Source organism: Balearica regulorum, chromosome W (genome assembly GCF_011004875.1).
Source record: "Balearica regulorum gibbericeps isolate bBalReg1 chromosome W, bBalReg1.pri, whole genome shotgun sequence".
Taxonomy (NCBI): domain Eukaryota; kingdom Metazoa; phylum Chordata; class Aves; order Gruiformes; family Gruidae; genus Balearica; species Balearica regulorum.
This window is the reverse complement of record NC_046219.1, coordinates 26069071-26085017: the sequence shown is the minus strand read 5'-3', so window position 1 is coordinate 26085017 and position 15947 is coordinate 26069071. Positions and strand designations below refer to the sequence as shown.

General features: G+C 42.1%; 1 protein-coding gene across 6 annotated transcripts in view; it reads left to right on the top strand.

The window, feature by feature from the left end:
• The first annotated feature begins 3265 nt into the window (after positions 1-3265).
• LOC142598236 (sorting nexin-18-like) overlaps positions 3266-15947 on the top strand; it is a 58272-nt gene continuing 45590 nt past the window's right edge. For 4 of the 6 annotated variants that reach the window (XR_012832821.1, XM_075738982.1, XM_075738985.1 and 1 more), the window contains exon 1: positions 3303-5087. Coding sequence is in view for 5 of the 6 variants with exons in the window: in XM_075738982.1 (XP_075595097.1) it covers positions 3539-5087 (1549 nt within the window). In the remaining variant the exon portion in view is untranslated. Of the gene's footprint in view, positions 5088-15947 lie in introns of all 6 variants that reach the window. The other 2 variants (XM_075738986.1, XM_075738983.1) reach the window with 2 other exon arrangements.

Sequence of the window (15947 nt, the reverse complement as noted above, 5' to 3'; positions counted from 1 at the left end):
GCCCCCTGCTCAACTTTGTCCCTTCTTCCTGCCCTAGCCATTACAGCTGCAGCCTGATGCAGGGCTTAAGGAGCACCTCAGAGCCTCATGGAGGGCTAATCATGACCACGCCAGGTCAAGGTGCTTCCACTACTACCAAGTGAGCTGGCAGGAAAACCCAGAAGCCTTGATACAGAGTTGTTTGAAGTCAAGGTCTTCATCTGTACCATCCCAGTCAGCTGCCAGCTCTCTCTCAGGAAGAGACTGATGCTTCTCGCTTTATCACTGATGTGGACATTCAGTATTGCTCTCCATAAACTTGCTGCTCCAAATTAGGAACTTGGGTTTGGAGACAGTGGCACAGATGATGCAACATGCATGTGTTCCACTGGGCTGGCCGCCGAGGAGCTGGTTGTGTGGTGAACTATGTGGTTCTGTCGTGGTTTAGCCCCAGCCGGCAGCTAAGCACCACGCGGCTGCTCGCTCACTCCTCCCCCACCCTGGTGGGATGGGGAGGAGAATTAGAAGAAAAAGGCAAAACCCTGTGGGTTAGGATAAGGACAGTTTACTAGGACAGCAAAGGAAGAAGAAAATAATAACGATACTTATAAAAGAATATACAAAGCAGGTGATACACAATGCAATTTACTCACTGCCCAGAAGCCCAGCCTGTCCTTGAGCACTGACTCCTTATATACTGAGCATGATGTCATGGTATCGAATATCCCTTTGGCTAGTTTAGGTCAGCTATCCTAGTTGTGTCCCCTCCCAACTTCTTGTGAAAATGAACTCTATCCCAGCCGAAAACAAGGACATCATCCACCCCTTATTCTATACTATCTATGTCACGCCCACATCCTACACTGTCCAATTAATCACCACCACTTTTCCTGTCTTTGAGACAGATAGATAGATATAGATATAGATATATATATACACACGCAGATATCATTCCCTTAGTCTATGGCCATCCCTCTAAAATATCACTGAGTTCATTTAATCCATGACTTTGGGCTCCATCTGTCATAACAGTCATTCAGAGCAGGAGAGATGGTGTGTGCTGTTGGACTGTTGCATGTTCGTGGCTGGTGTATCTAGCATGGCCCATGCCCATGGTGTGTGGGTTGAAGATGCCAGTTTTGAGGAAGTTGCTGGACGCCAGTTGCTGAACCCGGCAATTGGCACCTGTTGTTCTTTGGCCCTCAGCAACCCCACAACAGAAGGGTCCTCCGAGAGACCGGGCAAACTAGACAGCTGTTTAATTTCCTCCGTCTCAAAGGCAGCTGTGCCAAAAGCCCATCGGTACCCTTTTGGGTCTTTGAAATAGCCTCTCCTGAGGTAGTCTATGCCCAGGATGCACGGAGCCTCTGGGCCAGTCACAATGGGGTGCTTTTTCCAGTCATTCCCAGTCAGACTCACTTCAGCCTCCGGTACAGTTAACTGTTGGGATCCCTCCTGTCACTCCAGAAATACGATGGCATTAGGGTACACTGTGCACCGGTGTCTACTAGAGTCTTATACTCTTGTGGATCTGATGTGCCAAGCCATCGAATCCACACAGTTCAATAAACCTGGTTGTCAGTCCAAATCCACCTGAGCCACTTCAATCTTAGCAGTGTGATCCACTTGCTGGTTGTTTTGATGTTCTTCATTGGCCAGGGTTGGAGTCGTCGCAGTGACTGTTGCTCTGTTTTCCCTCTCTTCTCCCTGAGGGTACTGCTTAATACTGAGCAGTGTTTGGTAGATACTAGCCAGGGCTCAGCACAGTGCAGTAAGTTGTGCCTCCTCTGAATAGCCACAGCATTTTTTTTTTTTCAAATATTCTAGCATTTTATTAGGGTCCTGTAGTTGTTCAGGAATGAAGTCCCAGACCATTGGAGGTGAGAAGTTCTCTAGATACCTGCCCATATTCTCCCACATGCCATGCCACCCATGACTATCCAGCCTCAGGGCAGATCTCTGGGTGGTATTCTTAAAACAATTTTTGTAACTCTAAACAGGACCTGAAACACATTCAAGAGACATATATATATGCACTAACATTGGAAAAATGAAGGTCAGAAGAAAAAAGTGAACAAAAGCAAAACCCAGGTATCAAACACTAAATCCAGCTATGAAAACAAGCAGTACGGGTCTTGTAGGATTCCAGTGAATCACCCCTAGATGAAGACAGACTATTTGACACAAAGACCTTTGAGAAGTAACGGACACTTTGCACTATGTCAGAGATATAAACAAGAACTTCATATCTGGCAGGATGTTGATGGGAAAACATGAAGAACTGGGGGCCAAACAGGCACAATCTCCTCCAGAGAACTTCTTTCCTAGCAGGGGCAAGAAAGCTCACCACAACATGGCAAAGGCAGTGTTTACACCCAGGAGGAAGACAGCAGGCAGAAAAAAGTTTGTAGCCAGTGCGTGCCACACAAACTTTATTTCAAATTGTTCTTTAACAGGTAGAAATCTTGAGAGAAACTTGTATCCAGGGAGCCAAAGACAGCTCATCATTAATGGGATGGGATCCATGTGATTAGACAACACAGAACCAGGTGCCACAGGAGTTATGAGGGGAAATGATCAGGGCAGGGAAAAAAGCACAGGGATGGGATTGAGGCTGTTCCACAGAAAATCAACATAAGCAGCATGACCACATTTTTCAAGAGGGACAAAATACACATTATCCACAACTAAAATGCATGCTTTCCTAATTCTAACCTTACTTTTCTTGTTTCTTTGTAAGCAAGAACCAGCTGGAGGACCACCAGAAACAGTGTAACCTTCCCATAGCATCTGTGTAATATACCTACTGCAGAGAAGTTCAAGCAATGGCATAAATTCTTCCTTCTCACAACATGGAAACCCTGAAAAGAAAACAAAGTATCTGAGAAGACACGCAAGTTTCTTTGGCAAACCTGGAGAAGTGCTGAAACATCTTTGAGGGGGGGTTGGAAGTAATCATCATGTGTTTGAGTTGTGGAAATCTTGTAGACTTATGAAAATTTAATCAACAGATTTAAAGAGGCTGAACTTGCAAGTATTAAAACCTGTAAAACTTGGTATAAAACACTCAAAACACGGCAGTTTGGAAACGCTACCAGATTATAACCGTGTTATTGTTCTGGCTGCAAGGCCGGGGTGCCTTTCTCGGGTAAGGGCAGAAGCCGCGGAGGGGAGGGTGAGCAGGGTTGCACCCTCACATGGGTGGGGTTTGGTGCCCACCCCGCGGCCGGTCGGACGCCAGGGGGCGAGCCGGGCCCATCGATGGGGGCGGCCACTCTGCGCTCGGCTCTTCCGCCCTGCCTCTCGGCTCTAGATTAGCGAAACTGGCGACGTGGGACGGTCGCCGGCCCGGCCCCCGCGCCCTGCCTCGCCCGCCAGGGTGAAGTCGGGACTCGGAGCCGGCCGTGCTGTAGCGCAGCGGAGCCGGGCGAGCCTGCCGTCTCGGCGTCCCGCCGGCCGGACGCGGGGGCAGTCGCGGCACTGTCCTGCCGCAGCCCCGCCGGCGCGGCGAGGGGTGGTGTGGTGCGGCGGCGGGGAGCCTCTGGGGGGCGGTTGGGCCATGGCGCTGCGGGCCCGGGCGCTGTACGACTTCAGGTCGGAGAACCCGGGGGAGATCTCGCTGCGGGAGCACGAGGTGCTGAGCCTCTGCAGCGAGCAGGACATCGAGGGCTGGCTGGAGGGCGTCAACAGCCGCGGCGACCGCGGCCTCTTCCCGGCATCTTACGTGCAGGTAATCTGCGCCCCGGCCGCCGAGCCGCCGCCGCCCGCCCGCTACGCCAACCTCCCTGCCGGCGGCTTTGAGCCGCTGCCGCCCCTCGCAGCCTTCAAGCTGGCGACACAGCAGGTCCCGCCGGCGGCGGCGCCCGAGCCCTTCTCGCTGCCCCCCGCCGACGGGTACCCCTTCCCGCTAGCGCCCTACGGCGGCTCCTACCAGCCCAGCCAGGGCAGCGATGACGACTGGGACGACGACTGGGATGAAAGCTCCATGGTGGCCGATGAGCCGGGCAGCTCCTACCCTGATTATGAGGTGGCAGGTGGGCGGGCCTCTGGCCACTACCGCCTGTCCACGCAGTTTGAGCTGTCCCTGAGCTCCCGCAGTGGCCACCTGGCAGGCCACCTGCACCCGCCTGGCAGCAGTGCCAAGAGCTCCGCCACAGTGAGCCGCAACCTCAACCGCTTCTCTACCTTTGTCAAGTCTGGCGGGGAGGCCTTTGTGCTGGGCGAGGCATCAGGCTTCGTGAAGGAAGGGAACAAACTGTGCGTGGTGCTGGGCCCCTGGGGCCCCAAGTGGCAGGAGAACCCCTACCCCTTCCAGTGCTCCATCGAGGACCCCACCAAGCAGACCAAGTTCAAGGGCATGAAGAGCTACATTGCCTACAAGCTGGTGCCCAGCCACACTGGGCAGCAGGTGCACCGCCGCTACAAGCACTTTGACTGGCTCTACGGGCGCCTGGCCGAGAAGTTCCCCGTCATCTCTGTGCCCCACTTGCCAGAGAAGCAGGCCACCGGCCGCTTTGAGGAGGACTTCATCTCCAAACGTCGCAAAGGCCTGGCCTGGTGGATGGACCACATGTGCAGCCACCCTGTGCTGGCTCAGTGCTATGCCTTCCAGCACTTCCTCACCTGTCCCAGCACAGATGAGAAGGCCTGGAAACAAGGCAAACGCAAGGCTGAGAAGGACGAGATGGTGGGTGCCAACTTTTTCCTGACTATCAGTGTCACCACTGGCCCTGGGGACAGCCTGGACTTGCAGGAGGTGGAAAGCCAGGTGGATGGCTTCAAAGCCTTCACAAAAAAGATGGACGAGAGCGCCCTGCAGCTTAATCACACAGCCAATGAATTTGCTCGCAAACAAGTCACTGGTTTCAAGAAAGAATACCAGAAGGTGGGGCACTCCTTTAAGTGCCTCAGTCAGGCGTTTGAGCTGGACCAGCAGGCCTTTTCGGCTGGCCTCAACCAAGCCATAGCCTTCACTGCAGAAGCCTATGAGGCCATTGGGGACCTCTTTGCAGATCAGCCCCGACAGGACCTAGATGCTGTGATGGATTTGTTAGCACTGTATCAGGGGCATTTGGCCAACTTTCCAGACATCATTCACGTCCAGAAAGGTAACACCCTTACATTTTTTCTGAAATGATGAAGTTTTAGGTATGTATCAATGGCATGCACACAGATGACAAAGGGTTAAATTTGCTCTACATCTGGCTTGCTGGCCTTGGGTTAAATCTTTCAGTGTTTACTCAGGTAAACTGTTGCTAAAAATACAAAACCACATCAGTGACAATTTTCATTCTTTGCCAAAGGTCTAGACATTGGGAATTTTATTGGTCAGAGGTTACTGTGTTTGGCTGTTTTCTGAAAGAAACCACATCTGCCTATACTGCTGATACATTAAAGATTAATGGGCTTGTTTACAAACCCTGGAGATCAAGTGGTATGAAAACATCTATTACTCTTTGATGTATGTTAGGTATCTTAAATCTCTGATCTAGTAGATAATAAATATAAAGTAATCTGAAGATGGAGATACTCCAATTGACCACCTTGTTTGTGGTGCACATGGTGGTGTGTGCATTTTGCAGTGTCAGACATTCAGATGAGATGTTTAAAGCTGCTGGGGTTTGTCAGTTTGGCCATGCATTAAACTCTCTTGGTGCCTTTGTAAGGATGATGGTCTGCCACGATGTTCTTAGTTGGAGTTGTTCATCCTTTGCCCTTATTGTCATAAAAAGATGTTGCTCACCTGTTATCCTTTCGGCATCTTTCTAGCTGAAACATGCTTCTGAGGTTCAGGTTGCTGTTTGTATGGTGCTTTGTGATCCATCAGAGAGAAAGAAACTCCAAAAATGAAAGAATCATCTGCTATGTAACTAGTGACACTTGTTCAGATAAATAGAAGATTGTAGCACTATATATGTGTAGATGATTTCCCAGCTATGAAGTTAATACTATTCATATATTCTTCACCATTGTGAGAAGACTAGCCCATCATTCATTCTTTTTGCTGTTATATATGATCGGGGTGTGTGGTGATTAGAGCTGTAAAAGAGACCAAGAAAACATCACATATGCTGTACAGAAATGGGTGTGTGTAACAATTATCTGAGAAAATGCGTGAGCTTCTTTATTGAAAATTATTTTGGAGATTAATAAGTGGTGTTCTGCACCTCAAGAGGCAGAGCTTGAATTGTCACCCATGGTGAATCAGTCTTTTGTGCCCTTATGTGACACTTCCAAGAGTTTTGCATCTGGAACAGTACCTTGAGTTTTACGATAAAAGAGTTGGAAGAGTTTTTTCAACAGATCAAAAAGACAGGCTTTTGGGAGGTATGCATTATTGCTGGGAAAAACTGAGGAGGCAGACTTGGTATAAAGTGCACAATTTGTTGTTATTTTTAGAAGTAAGCTTTTCATTAAGATTACATGCATCAAAGTCAGATTTCCATTCTCCTGTCAAATCTTGAAAATTGTGAATGGAAACTTAATATTATTTTGAAGAGAAAAGGGAAGTGTGCAGTCTAACCTTGGAGGAATTGTTCTGTTAGCTGCTGTGGCATTGTGTTCTGATAATGACTTTAAAGTATTTTAAATTTGGAGAGAAAGATGACCTTGGTAATGCCTTGTGTTTGGGAGTAGAGGATTTTAAAGTGAGTTGTCAACTAATAATAGGATTATTTGTAAACTTCTGGAAAAAAAACAAAGGGAAAGATTTTTTTCATTAGGTGGAATAAACCAGCAGATGATATATAGTATTTAAATACTATATCCTCAAGCTTTAAGACTATATGGAGTTCTTCACTGTAATATGTTTGGAGACTTTACTTTGAGGAGAGGATTGGGAATAATAAGATACGTGCTTGACTCAACCCATATTTCCTTCAACTTGTGTGTGTCTCCTTTATAGTTCTGTTTAAATTTGCACTTATTGGTTAGGTTTACCATGCTGAACCAGGGAAAGCTCATCTAAATGAGCTTCCACTAGAGCAGTGCATGAGCATGATGATGTATGTAGAGCTGATTTTGCATCAGAATACTGTCCTGGAACTGGTTGGAGAAATGTACAGCCAGTCTGTGTGCAGGTGTTAATGCTCCAGCACCTCTGGGCTAGCACTACCTTCAACACAATATTATCCCTGGTACATACTTGCCATCAGAAAATGGCATAGACTTGAGAGGTTGGTCTCTTGAGTGTCCATGTTCATGTGTTTGTTGTTGTTGTTCCCTTTACAAAATAGGCAAACTGGAAGAAAACTGAGGGGAAGATGTTTTTTACCCCCAGTATATTGCTGTTTTATTACTTTTAAGAGGTACTTGTTAACAAGGTATAACTTTTCAGTTCCAAATTGTAAACTTCAGATGAAAATATGAACTGTTTGGTGTTCTTACAACATAAGAGCTTTTTTTTAAATTTACTAACTGGGATAGTTGTCAGTATTTGAGAATTATTGTCTGTATAGACCAAACAGAAATCAGTTGGTGATAATAGATCATCTGAAAAATAGTGTTGACATGTCTTTCAGTGTTTTATTTTCTAGTGTACAATTTCTTCATGCAATAAAATGACCCCAAAGTGCCCTTAGAAGTGGTAGAAACAGCAGGCTGATTGTGACGCATTGCTTACATGGCCATGACTTTAAAAAGATGAACTCTGAAGTTAGGAGTACTTCTCCATTTTTCTTCTACATAGTGCAAATGTATTGTCCACTTGGGATAAAAACTGAAGCCTTTTCTAGACTCCATTTCTATATTACCCTTGACGTGAGAAGGACCGAAAAAATAAAAGGCTGCAATGCCCAAAACATACCCATATCTGTGGGTAGAATATTAGACTACCTTGTCCTGTTATGGGCTTGCTTTACTGCAGATAGTTGAACAACTGCTTAATGTGATTTGGAAGTGTGTTTTGTGGTATGGACTGAGAAGTCTGCATGTCTGGGGCTTTTGAATAATTTCTGCAACTTTTCTTCTGCAAAAAGAAGGCCAGAGAATCTGAGACAGAGACAAAAATTTCCCTTCATTTGGGCTTTATCTTTTTTCCTAGAATTATGAACCAAAGCCATATAAGCCCCGCTATTGCTTTGTCTGCATATCAGCAGGAAAATGTGTTAACCATTGTGCTTTTAATTGCTATGGTGTCCAGGTCTTTCTGCTTCCTGTGTTGAGGACATCATACATGATCTGAAGTATGCAGAAAGGGATTATCGTTTTGGTCACTTGTATAAAACATGTGGACCATTGGACTGTGGGAATATTTTCAAACTGCTTATTAGCTTATTAATATTGTAAGTGTTTTATGAAATGGCAATAACGTCAATAGGAGATTTTAAAAGATTCCTCTCCTTCATCTTGTGCATCCGGTGTTTAAAGAATTTTCTGTGAGGGAAGGAAGAGTTAAAGTTCCTGCTCCAGAAGAGACAGAGGAAGGATTTGAACTCCCACATGCCAATTGAAGACCAAATTCTGGTTTAGTAGGTTTGAAAACTAAGCTGCACTTTTGTCATTTATTTTGCACAACTGGTGTATCTTTCAAGAAATACTAGTTGCTTTAATTTTGAGAAGAAAAACACCCTCCCATCTTCATTTGTAGTGGATAATGCCTTCTTTTCTGTGTTTTTAAGGTCTACTTGTGGAAATTCCCTAGGCGTTCTTGGCAAAATAATTCCTAAATAATTGCTAGAGCTTTACTCAACTGAAGAGATCTTCTAATTTACATCATCTTCAACTTAAATGCTTACTGCAGGCCTATGCAAGTTCAGGTTCAGAAAATTTATGCATATGTGAGAATTTGAGATTGTGTATGCTAGTACTGTAGCTCATGTTGGTCTGGCTATCTTGTCTTGATATTTGCTTAGTGAGAGTAGAGAAGTTATGGGGGTTGGGGTTTCTTTCATTCAAGTTTTGTTTGAGGAATTACTATAATTGGCCTCTTGTGATTCCTGAAAGTGGAAGAAATACTGCCTAACTTGCTGTTTCATCTCTGCTTTCCAGATTTCTCCTTTCTCTTAACATTATGACGTTAATGCTTGATAAACTTTTGGTTATGATTTTTACAAAACAAATTTGAGAAAGTGGCCTAAACGTTTTCTAAGATGTAGGCAGCAATTCCATTTCCTCTGCATGCCAAGATTTAAAAGAATTATTTAAAAAATATCTGAATGACCCTTTTGCTTCTTGGTCACCGTTTGTGAAAAGTAAAATAAGGCAAATGGTCTTATTTACCTGAAGCACACTTAATTCTAGAAATGTCTAAAGAATGTTTAAAGAATGTGCTGGGAGTGATTTTTAGAATATCTTACAAAATTATAGGCAAAAAACCCCCCAACATTCCAGCTGGGAATGCATCAAAATTTCAAGCATCGAAAAACCCCAAACAGCACTGAAACCTGGAGCTCTCTATAACATTTTCAGTGAAATTTTTTTGGGGGGTGGGTGGGGTGGGTATGTGTGTTCATAAATAAATCAGACTAGTCAAAATTCACACCTAAAATTTTATATCAGAATTTAAAAGCAGTGCTCTTCTCGCTTGCTTGCTTTCTAGCCTCTTAAATTTGTTGTGCAAAGATGGTTTTTTTTTAAAGTTAACTCAGGTTAACTTTACTGTCTAAGAGCTAGGCATGTAATCCTAGCCAGATGACCCTCACTACAGTAAAAAGAGATGGGTAGAATCATAGAATCATAGAATGGTTTGGGTTGGAAGGGACCTCAAAGATCATCTAGTTCCAACCCCCCTACAATGGGCAGGGACACCCTCCACTAGACCACGTTGCCCAAAGCCTCATCCAACCTAGTCTTAAACACTTCCAGGGATGGGGCCTCCACAGCCTCTCTGGGCAACCTGTTCCAGTGCCTCACCACTCTCGCAGTAAAGAATTTCTTTCTAACATCTAATCTAAATCGACCCTCCTTCAGCTTAAACCCATTACCCCTTGTCTTGTCACTACACTCCCTGATAAACAGTCCCTCTCCATCTTTCCTGGAGGCCCCCTTCAGGTACTAGTAAGCCGCAATTAGGTCTCCCTGGAGCCTTCTTTTCTGCAGGCTGAATAGCCCCTACTCTCTCAGCCTGTCCTCATAGGAGAGGTGCTCCAGCCCTCTGATCAGCTTCGTGGCCCTCCTCTGGACTTGCTCCGACAGCTCCATGTCCTTTTTATATTAGGGGCCCTAGAGCTGGATGCAGTACCCCAATATTACCTCCCAATATTTGAAGGTAACCTGAAGGAAACTGAGACTTTTAGATGGCTAAAATATGAAAGAATCTAGAAACTGTATAAAATTATAGTTTCCTTGGTGTGTGTGTAAATGACACAGAGGACAACAATGAGCAAGACTAAAATTGAGCAGTGGCCTTACTTGAAGAAGATTAAACAGATAAAAAAAAATTGACTTCTATGTCCTGCCTACTTAAAAGATGCATGGATCTTGTTAAATATGTTTGGTTTTTCTCTTTTCCTCTGCCTCCCTCATCTCTTCTTACCTTACCTTTCTAAAGGATTAAGATTCACGCAGTCATGATGTCTTTTTCTTTCCTGTTACCTTTTGGAACCCATTAGCCTGATATCATACAAATTTGATGATGGAGAGATGTTTCATAGCTGATAAAATCCCAGTGATTTTTTTTTTCAAAAATAGCTGATAGCAGGGGAATAGTATAACTGTTCCTCCCATGGGAAAGACAGTATGCATTACTGCACACCAGAAAGTCTATTCACACTACCCGTTTAGTCCCAACGGTCTGGAGAAGTTTTGATCAGAGCTCACACCCATAGATTTGACCAAAGGCAGTACATTGTCAGCTCTTGTGCTCTTACAGGGTACTTGCTCACTGCAGGCATTAAGGCCCTGTCTACTGGGAAAACCTTGTGGACAGCTAGAGAGTAGCAGGGCAGTGCAGATATTGAAGAAGTAAAAATTATTTTGTAGAAAGAGGAAGTAATTTTATTTCAAAGACTATGCAATACCTTTCAGCTTGAAGCTTATAAATAATCTAGATGGTGAGATGGTTCTCTCTTGCAGCTGAGACAACTCCAGGTCTTGCTAAAAAGACTTCCATCCAAACAGGGAAGACAAGAATTGGTAGACTGAAAACAGAAAGTAGCTCCCAGAGCTCTTCCAAGTCTTTGTAAGCACATTATCAAAAATGAACAAGCTGGCCGATTTTTCTACGTTGCAAGTCACCTTTAAAACAAGGACATGTTTCACCCTTTCCAGCATCTTTCCATGACTTAATTGTTAGAATGTTTGAACAGTTAAAGGTTAATGTGTGCAGACTATAAACTCATCCAGCTGGTACCTTATTTTAAATTGCCTGGTTCAAATAGCACAGAATTTGAAATTCGAATTTAAAAAAAAAATAAATCCCATTGTGGCTTAGCTCCCAAAATATTAGTTTTATCAGCAGACTAGAGCAAACAAATGGCAAACACTTTCTACACAGTCTTGTTTATATCTTTCATGAAGGCCATGAGAATTTAAATTAAAAATAAATAATAAACTAGTGAAATAATAAACTAGTGAAAAGTGCATTTTGGAGTGGATGTCTCGTAAAATTGGTAACAGAATAGATACATTTAAACAATCTGTTCAGGTCTTGTCAGTGATTGTTCTTGTAGCAGAGCAGGGAGAAGAGATGGTTTCAGCCTTAGTTTTAGGAAGGCACACATCATGGGTGGACAACTTCCATAATGATGAACTGAACTACCCTCTTTATGCCTACATGCAGTTCTTTCATAACAATGTGAAAAGCAGATTCATGCTACATTGCATTTTTGTCCCATGGTAAAAAGCAACTTGCTATTCTGTTTTTTTCAGATTTACCATTTTGAATCATTTTATGCATGAATAGCTATGCCAGCTAACTGGCAGTATTCTGAAGAAAGATCCATTTTCTCAAATATCATGATAATGACACTACATTTTCAAGTTGCTTGCAGTTTTATATAAGTCCAAACTCAAAGAGGTAGATCCCTTCCTACTAAAAAGGCAAGCAATTCTCTTCTGCCTTTATAATACTATAATATTCTCTATATATGTACTATATTAATATATTAATTTAAAAAAATTGTGTATTTACAATTTAAAAATAATTAACATAATATAACAATATAATATATAGCATTTCTTATGAATATAGCATTATATTATTATAATGTTCACATGTTCTGCTTTTGAATTATATAATATATTTTAATTGGTTACATTAATGATGGTTTACCTTGTGTATTTTTTACTGCAACAAAGAGTCTACTTCTTTTTGTCCTTACAGAGATACTACAGCATTCAGATTTCTGAGAGAGCGCATTTAAAGAACACTAGGGAAAAAGTGGAGCGGTATCTGCATTTCATCTTTTCATATGAATTTATGTAAAGTGTCTATGCATGTTGTATTTGCTCATCTTAGGACAGTAGTGGAGCTAAGCAGATGATGATGGACAAGCAAACACCATAAATTATGCTCGCTCTTTGCTTCCCTTCAGCCTTACAGAGAACAACATCCAAAAGCAGGTCTTTCATAGCGCTCCAATAAAGTAGGAATGTATGAGTAGGTGGAACCTGCATTTATACTTGCTTCTCTTGATAATGGCATATGGATATTGATATGTGGTCTTACCTGCCTTCTCCTGTCCACCCACATCCCGTGAACCTCAAGAAAATTTTGAAGAAGTTACCATAATGATGCTCACAGTCATTTTGGCCGCGACTTATATTCATCTTCTACAGATCTGAAGGAGACATTTCTGCTCATATGCCAGTTTCACTGAAGATTAATTTATATCACACATGCACAGCATCATTTCTGATTTAGGTTGTTGTCTTGAAGTTGGCATTATGAACAGGGCATTTACAAAAGCTGTTAAGAGTCTATAACATCATTATGACAGAAAAGTGCCTGTTCTTAAAATCCTAAATGGGAGAAATTAGTGTTCAGAACCTATGATGATTACACTGTAATAGACCAACTTAAACTCTGGAAAAGCTGGAGAGGGGCTGTTTACAAGGGCATATAGTGATAGGACAAGTGGTAATGGGTTTAAGCTGAAGGAGGGTAGATTTAGATTAGATATTAGGAAAAAATTCTTTACTGTGAGGGTGGTGAGGCACTGGAACAGGTTGCCCAGAGAGGTTGTGGATGCCCCATCCTTGGAAGCGTTCAAGGTCAGGTTGAATGGGGCTTTGAGCAACCTGGTCTAGTGGAAGGTGTCCCTGCCCATGGCAGGGGGGTTGGAACTAGATGATCTTTGAGGTCCCTTCCAACCCAATCCATTCTATGATTCTATGAAAAACAGAGATTTATCTTAAAAGCCTGTTTGGTGCCACTATTAGATATAAGCTAGTAAGAAGTACTTAAAATCACTTAAAGGTTTCATCTTGGTACTTCTGCAAATTGTGATTGCTTAAATTTTCAAGTGTCCACCCTGAAAAGCATGACCAGCTTTTCAAGGGGCAAACATACTGCATTTCTAGCAACCAGTCAGTCTAGTTTCACTCCTTTCTGTACCCTCAGTCTGCATCATCAGCTGAAGCCATACCAAAGAAAAACTCCTTAAATGGTACATATGAGTGCTTAAAAGCACAGACTGTCTTAGAATTGGGCAAAACCAGCATTACCTAGTGTTTGCCTCTCAGGCTGTGGTGCAAAATGCTATGTTTGTGATAATGGACAGCAATATACACAATGTAGCTGGATTTTAAAATCAAATTATTCCTGACAGGCCCCCTTTCAGACATCACTGTAGGTACTTGTAAGTCAGAACTACTCATGAACACAATTTAAACATTCTGCAGTGGCTGAAATAAGGTTGTTTGCTGAAAACACTGTCTACGTACAATAAATCTAAAGATACATTAGTTTTAAAGTCACTGCATTCAAGATTTGAATGGAAAACTTCCATCTGATTTTGCACAATTTTTACATGCCATTACCTAGCAGTATGGGCTTTTTTTGTTTTGTTAATGGGGTTATGCATGGCAGTAGGTGCAACAGACAGGTAATTCTGTAGCATTTATTTAATTTATTTTGCCATCTTGCTCTCACCTATTATCAACTATTTCAAGGGCAAACTGTGGCTTGTTGCATGCATAGCAGTGTGGTGTAATGTGGCCCAGTGAAACATTCATACTGGAGGTGCTGCACACCAAAACTTGTAGATTTGTCTGGGGCACTCTAGAACTGAAATGCACATTGCCAATGTGATAATTTAAATTATTTTTCAGTAGCATAAACATTTTGGAGATTCTGAACATGCACAGGTATGATTACAGTCCTTGTAGATCTGGATAAATAAATTGGCCATGTATACTCTTCCTATGTGTGTGTACACCAGCTTGCACATGTATGCACAATGAGTCTAATCAGGTCTTAAATATGGCATTATTTAAAAAAAAAAAAGTTAGACATATTGTGTCCATTAACACTGGTAACTCTTTAAAATTGAGTGACATTTGATACTGCATTCTAACACCATCATTAATCGGTTATATATTAATTAAAAACTGTAGATGTTAAAACCACCAGATGAGATTAAAATTAATCAATTAACATTAATAATCCTGCAGTTAGTCAATGTTAACCTAGATGTTAGCAGAGTACTGTAATTTATGAGCCTAGATTTATACGATAGCAGTATTTTATTCAGGGAGGGGGAGTTGAACAATGAAATAATAAAAAATAAACTTCACTGTCTTTAACTGTTAGGCTGCAGATTCTAAAAGCATTATAGCCATTTTCACATATCTGTATGCCTCCCCATAATAATATATATTTTATTTTTATATTTCTAACTTTCATTATGGAAAATAGAACTTTGTTAAAATAGTTTTCCACCATCAAGAAGCATATCATCTTTGAATTAGAAAGCCTGGTTTTGAAAACTCTATTGTGTTGGCACTTTCAGAAAAAAACAAAGTGACTTCATCATTTTGCCTTTGATGTTGAAGATCACTTGCTTTTTTTCTGTTTAAAATTATAAAACCAGGTTTTAAAGTAGCAATTCATTCCTACATTAGTTACTGTAATGCTAATTTTTCCCTGTGACATTTCTTTTATACAGTTAAGTCTCTACTGGAGAAATCTTCTGTTTTTAATTTGAGGAAAATTCCCATTATGCTGCTTTCCATTCTAAATCATGGCCAATAAATGTAAAGAATGTGCAGAATCTTAACTTAATGTAGGCTTCTTTTGTTAATCTGTGCTCAAAGCATTCTTAAGCAAATAATCTGTCAATGTAGTAAAATCTCTATTCTACTACATACAATTTCATCGTTTCGCTTTGAATTGAGAGAGGGACATTTGGGACTTTTTTTGGAGTAGGATTTCATATTATGTATAATCTCATGTGGTGCTTCTGCAATTTCCCTTGTGTTGGAGCTAATGATTGTGTAGCCCTCAGCTGAGTTAGATCAAATATCTAAGCCACTGATAAAACTAAGTCACCATCTCCCTCCCCTCCAGGCCATGCAGTTTTTTATTGGATTAGTCATTTGAGTCATCCTGTAACATCTTTGCTAGAACTGTTGTAAGTGGGATGGCCACGTAGACAGGCTTGTTCTGGCAGCAGTCTGCTAGATTAGAGATAATGTTGTTTCTTCCACAGTTGTTTATTTCAGAAGGAGGGTAAATCAAAAATGTGCTATATGCACATGGGCTTGCCTTTTCGAATCTTTAAGCAAAGAGCTGTAGTTAAATAATCTCATCATTAGGTTCTTTGGTAAGGAAAAAGTAAATTTATTTCATTTTCTGCTTTTGCATCCTTTTATGAAAGCCACTAAAAGCAACATGATGAATATATTTTCTCCCTTCTTTTCAGAGATGTTGTCTCATATTAGAGACAGTGTCTTGTAAAAAAGTAAAGCAAAGGGAGTCATTAGACTCATTCAAAGCTCTCCCTTCAATAGCAAGTAGTCTGCTTTGAAGGACACATCATGCCGTTAGGCCATTTAGTACTGTCACTGAAACCCGGGAATAAACCTCG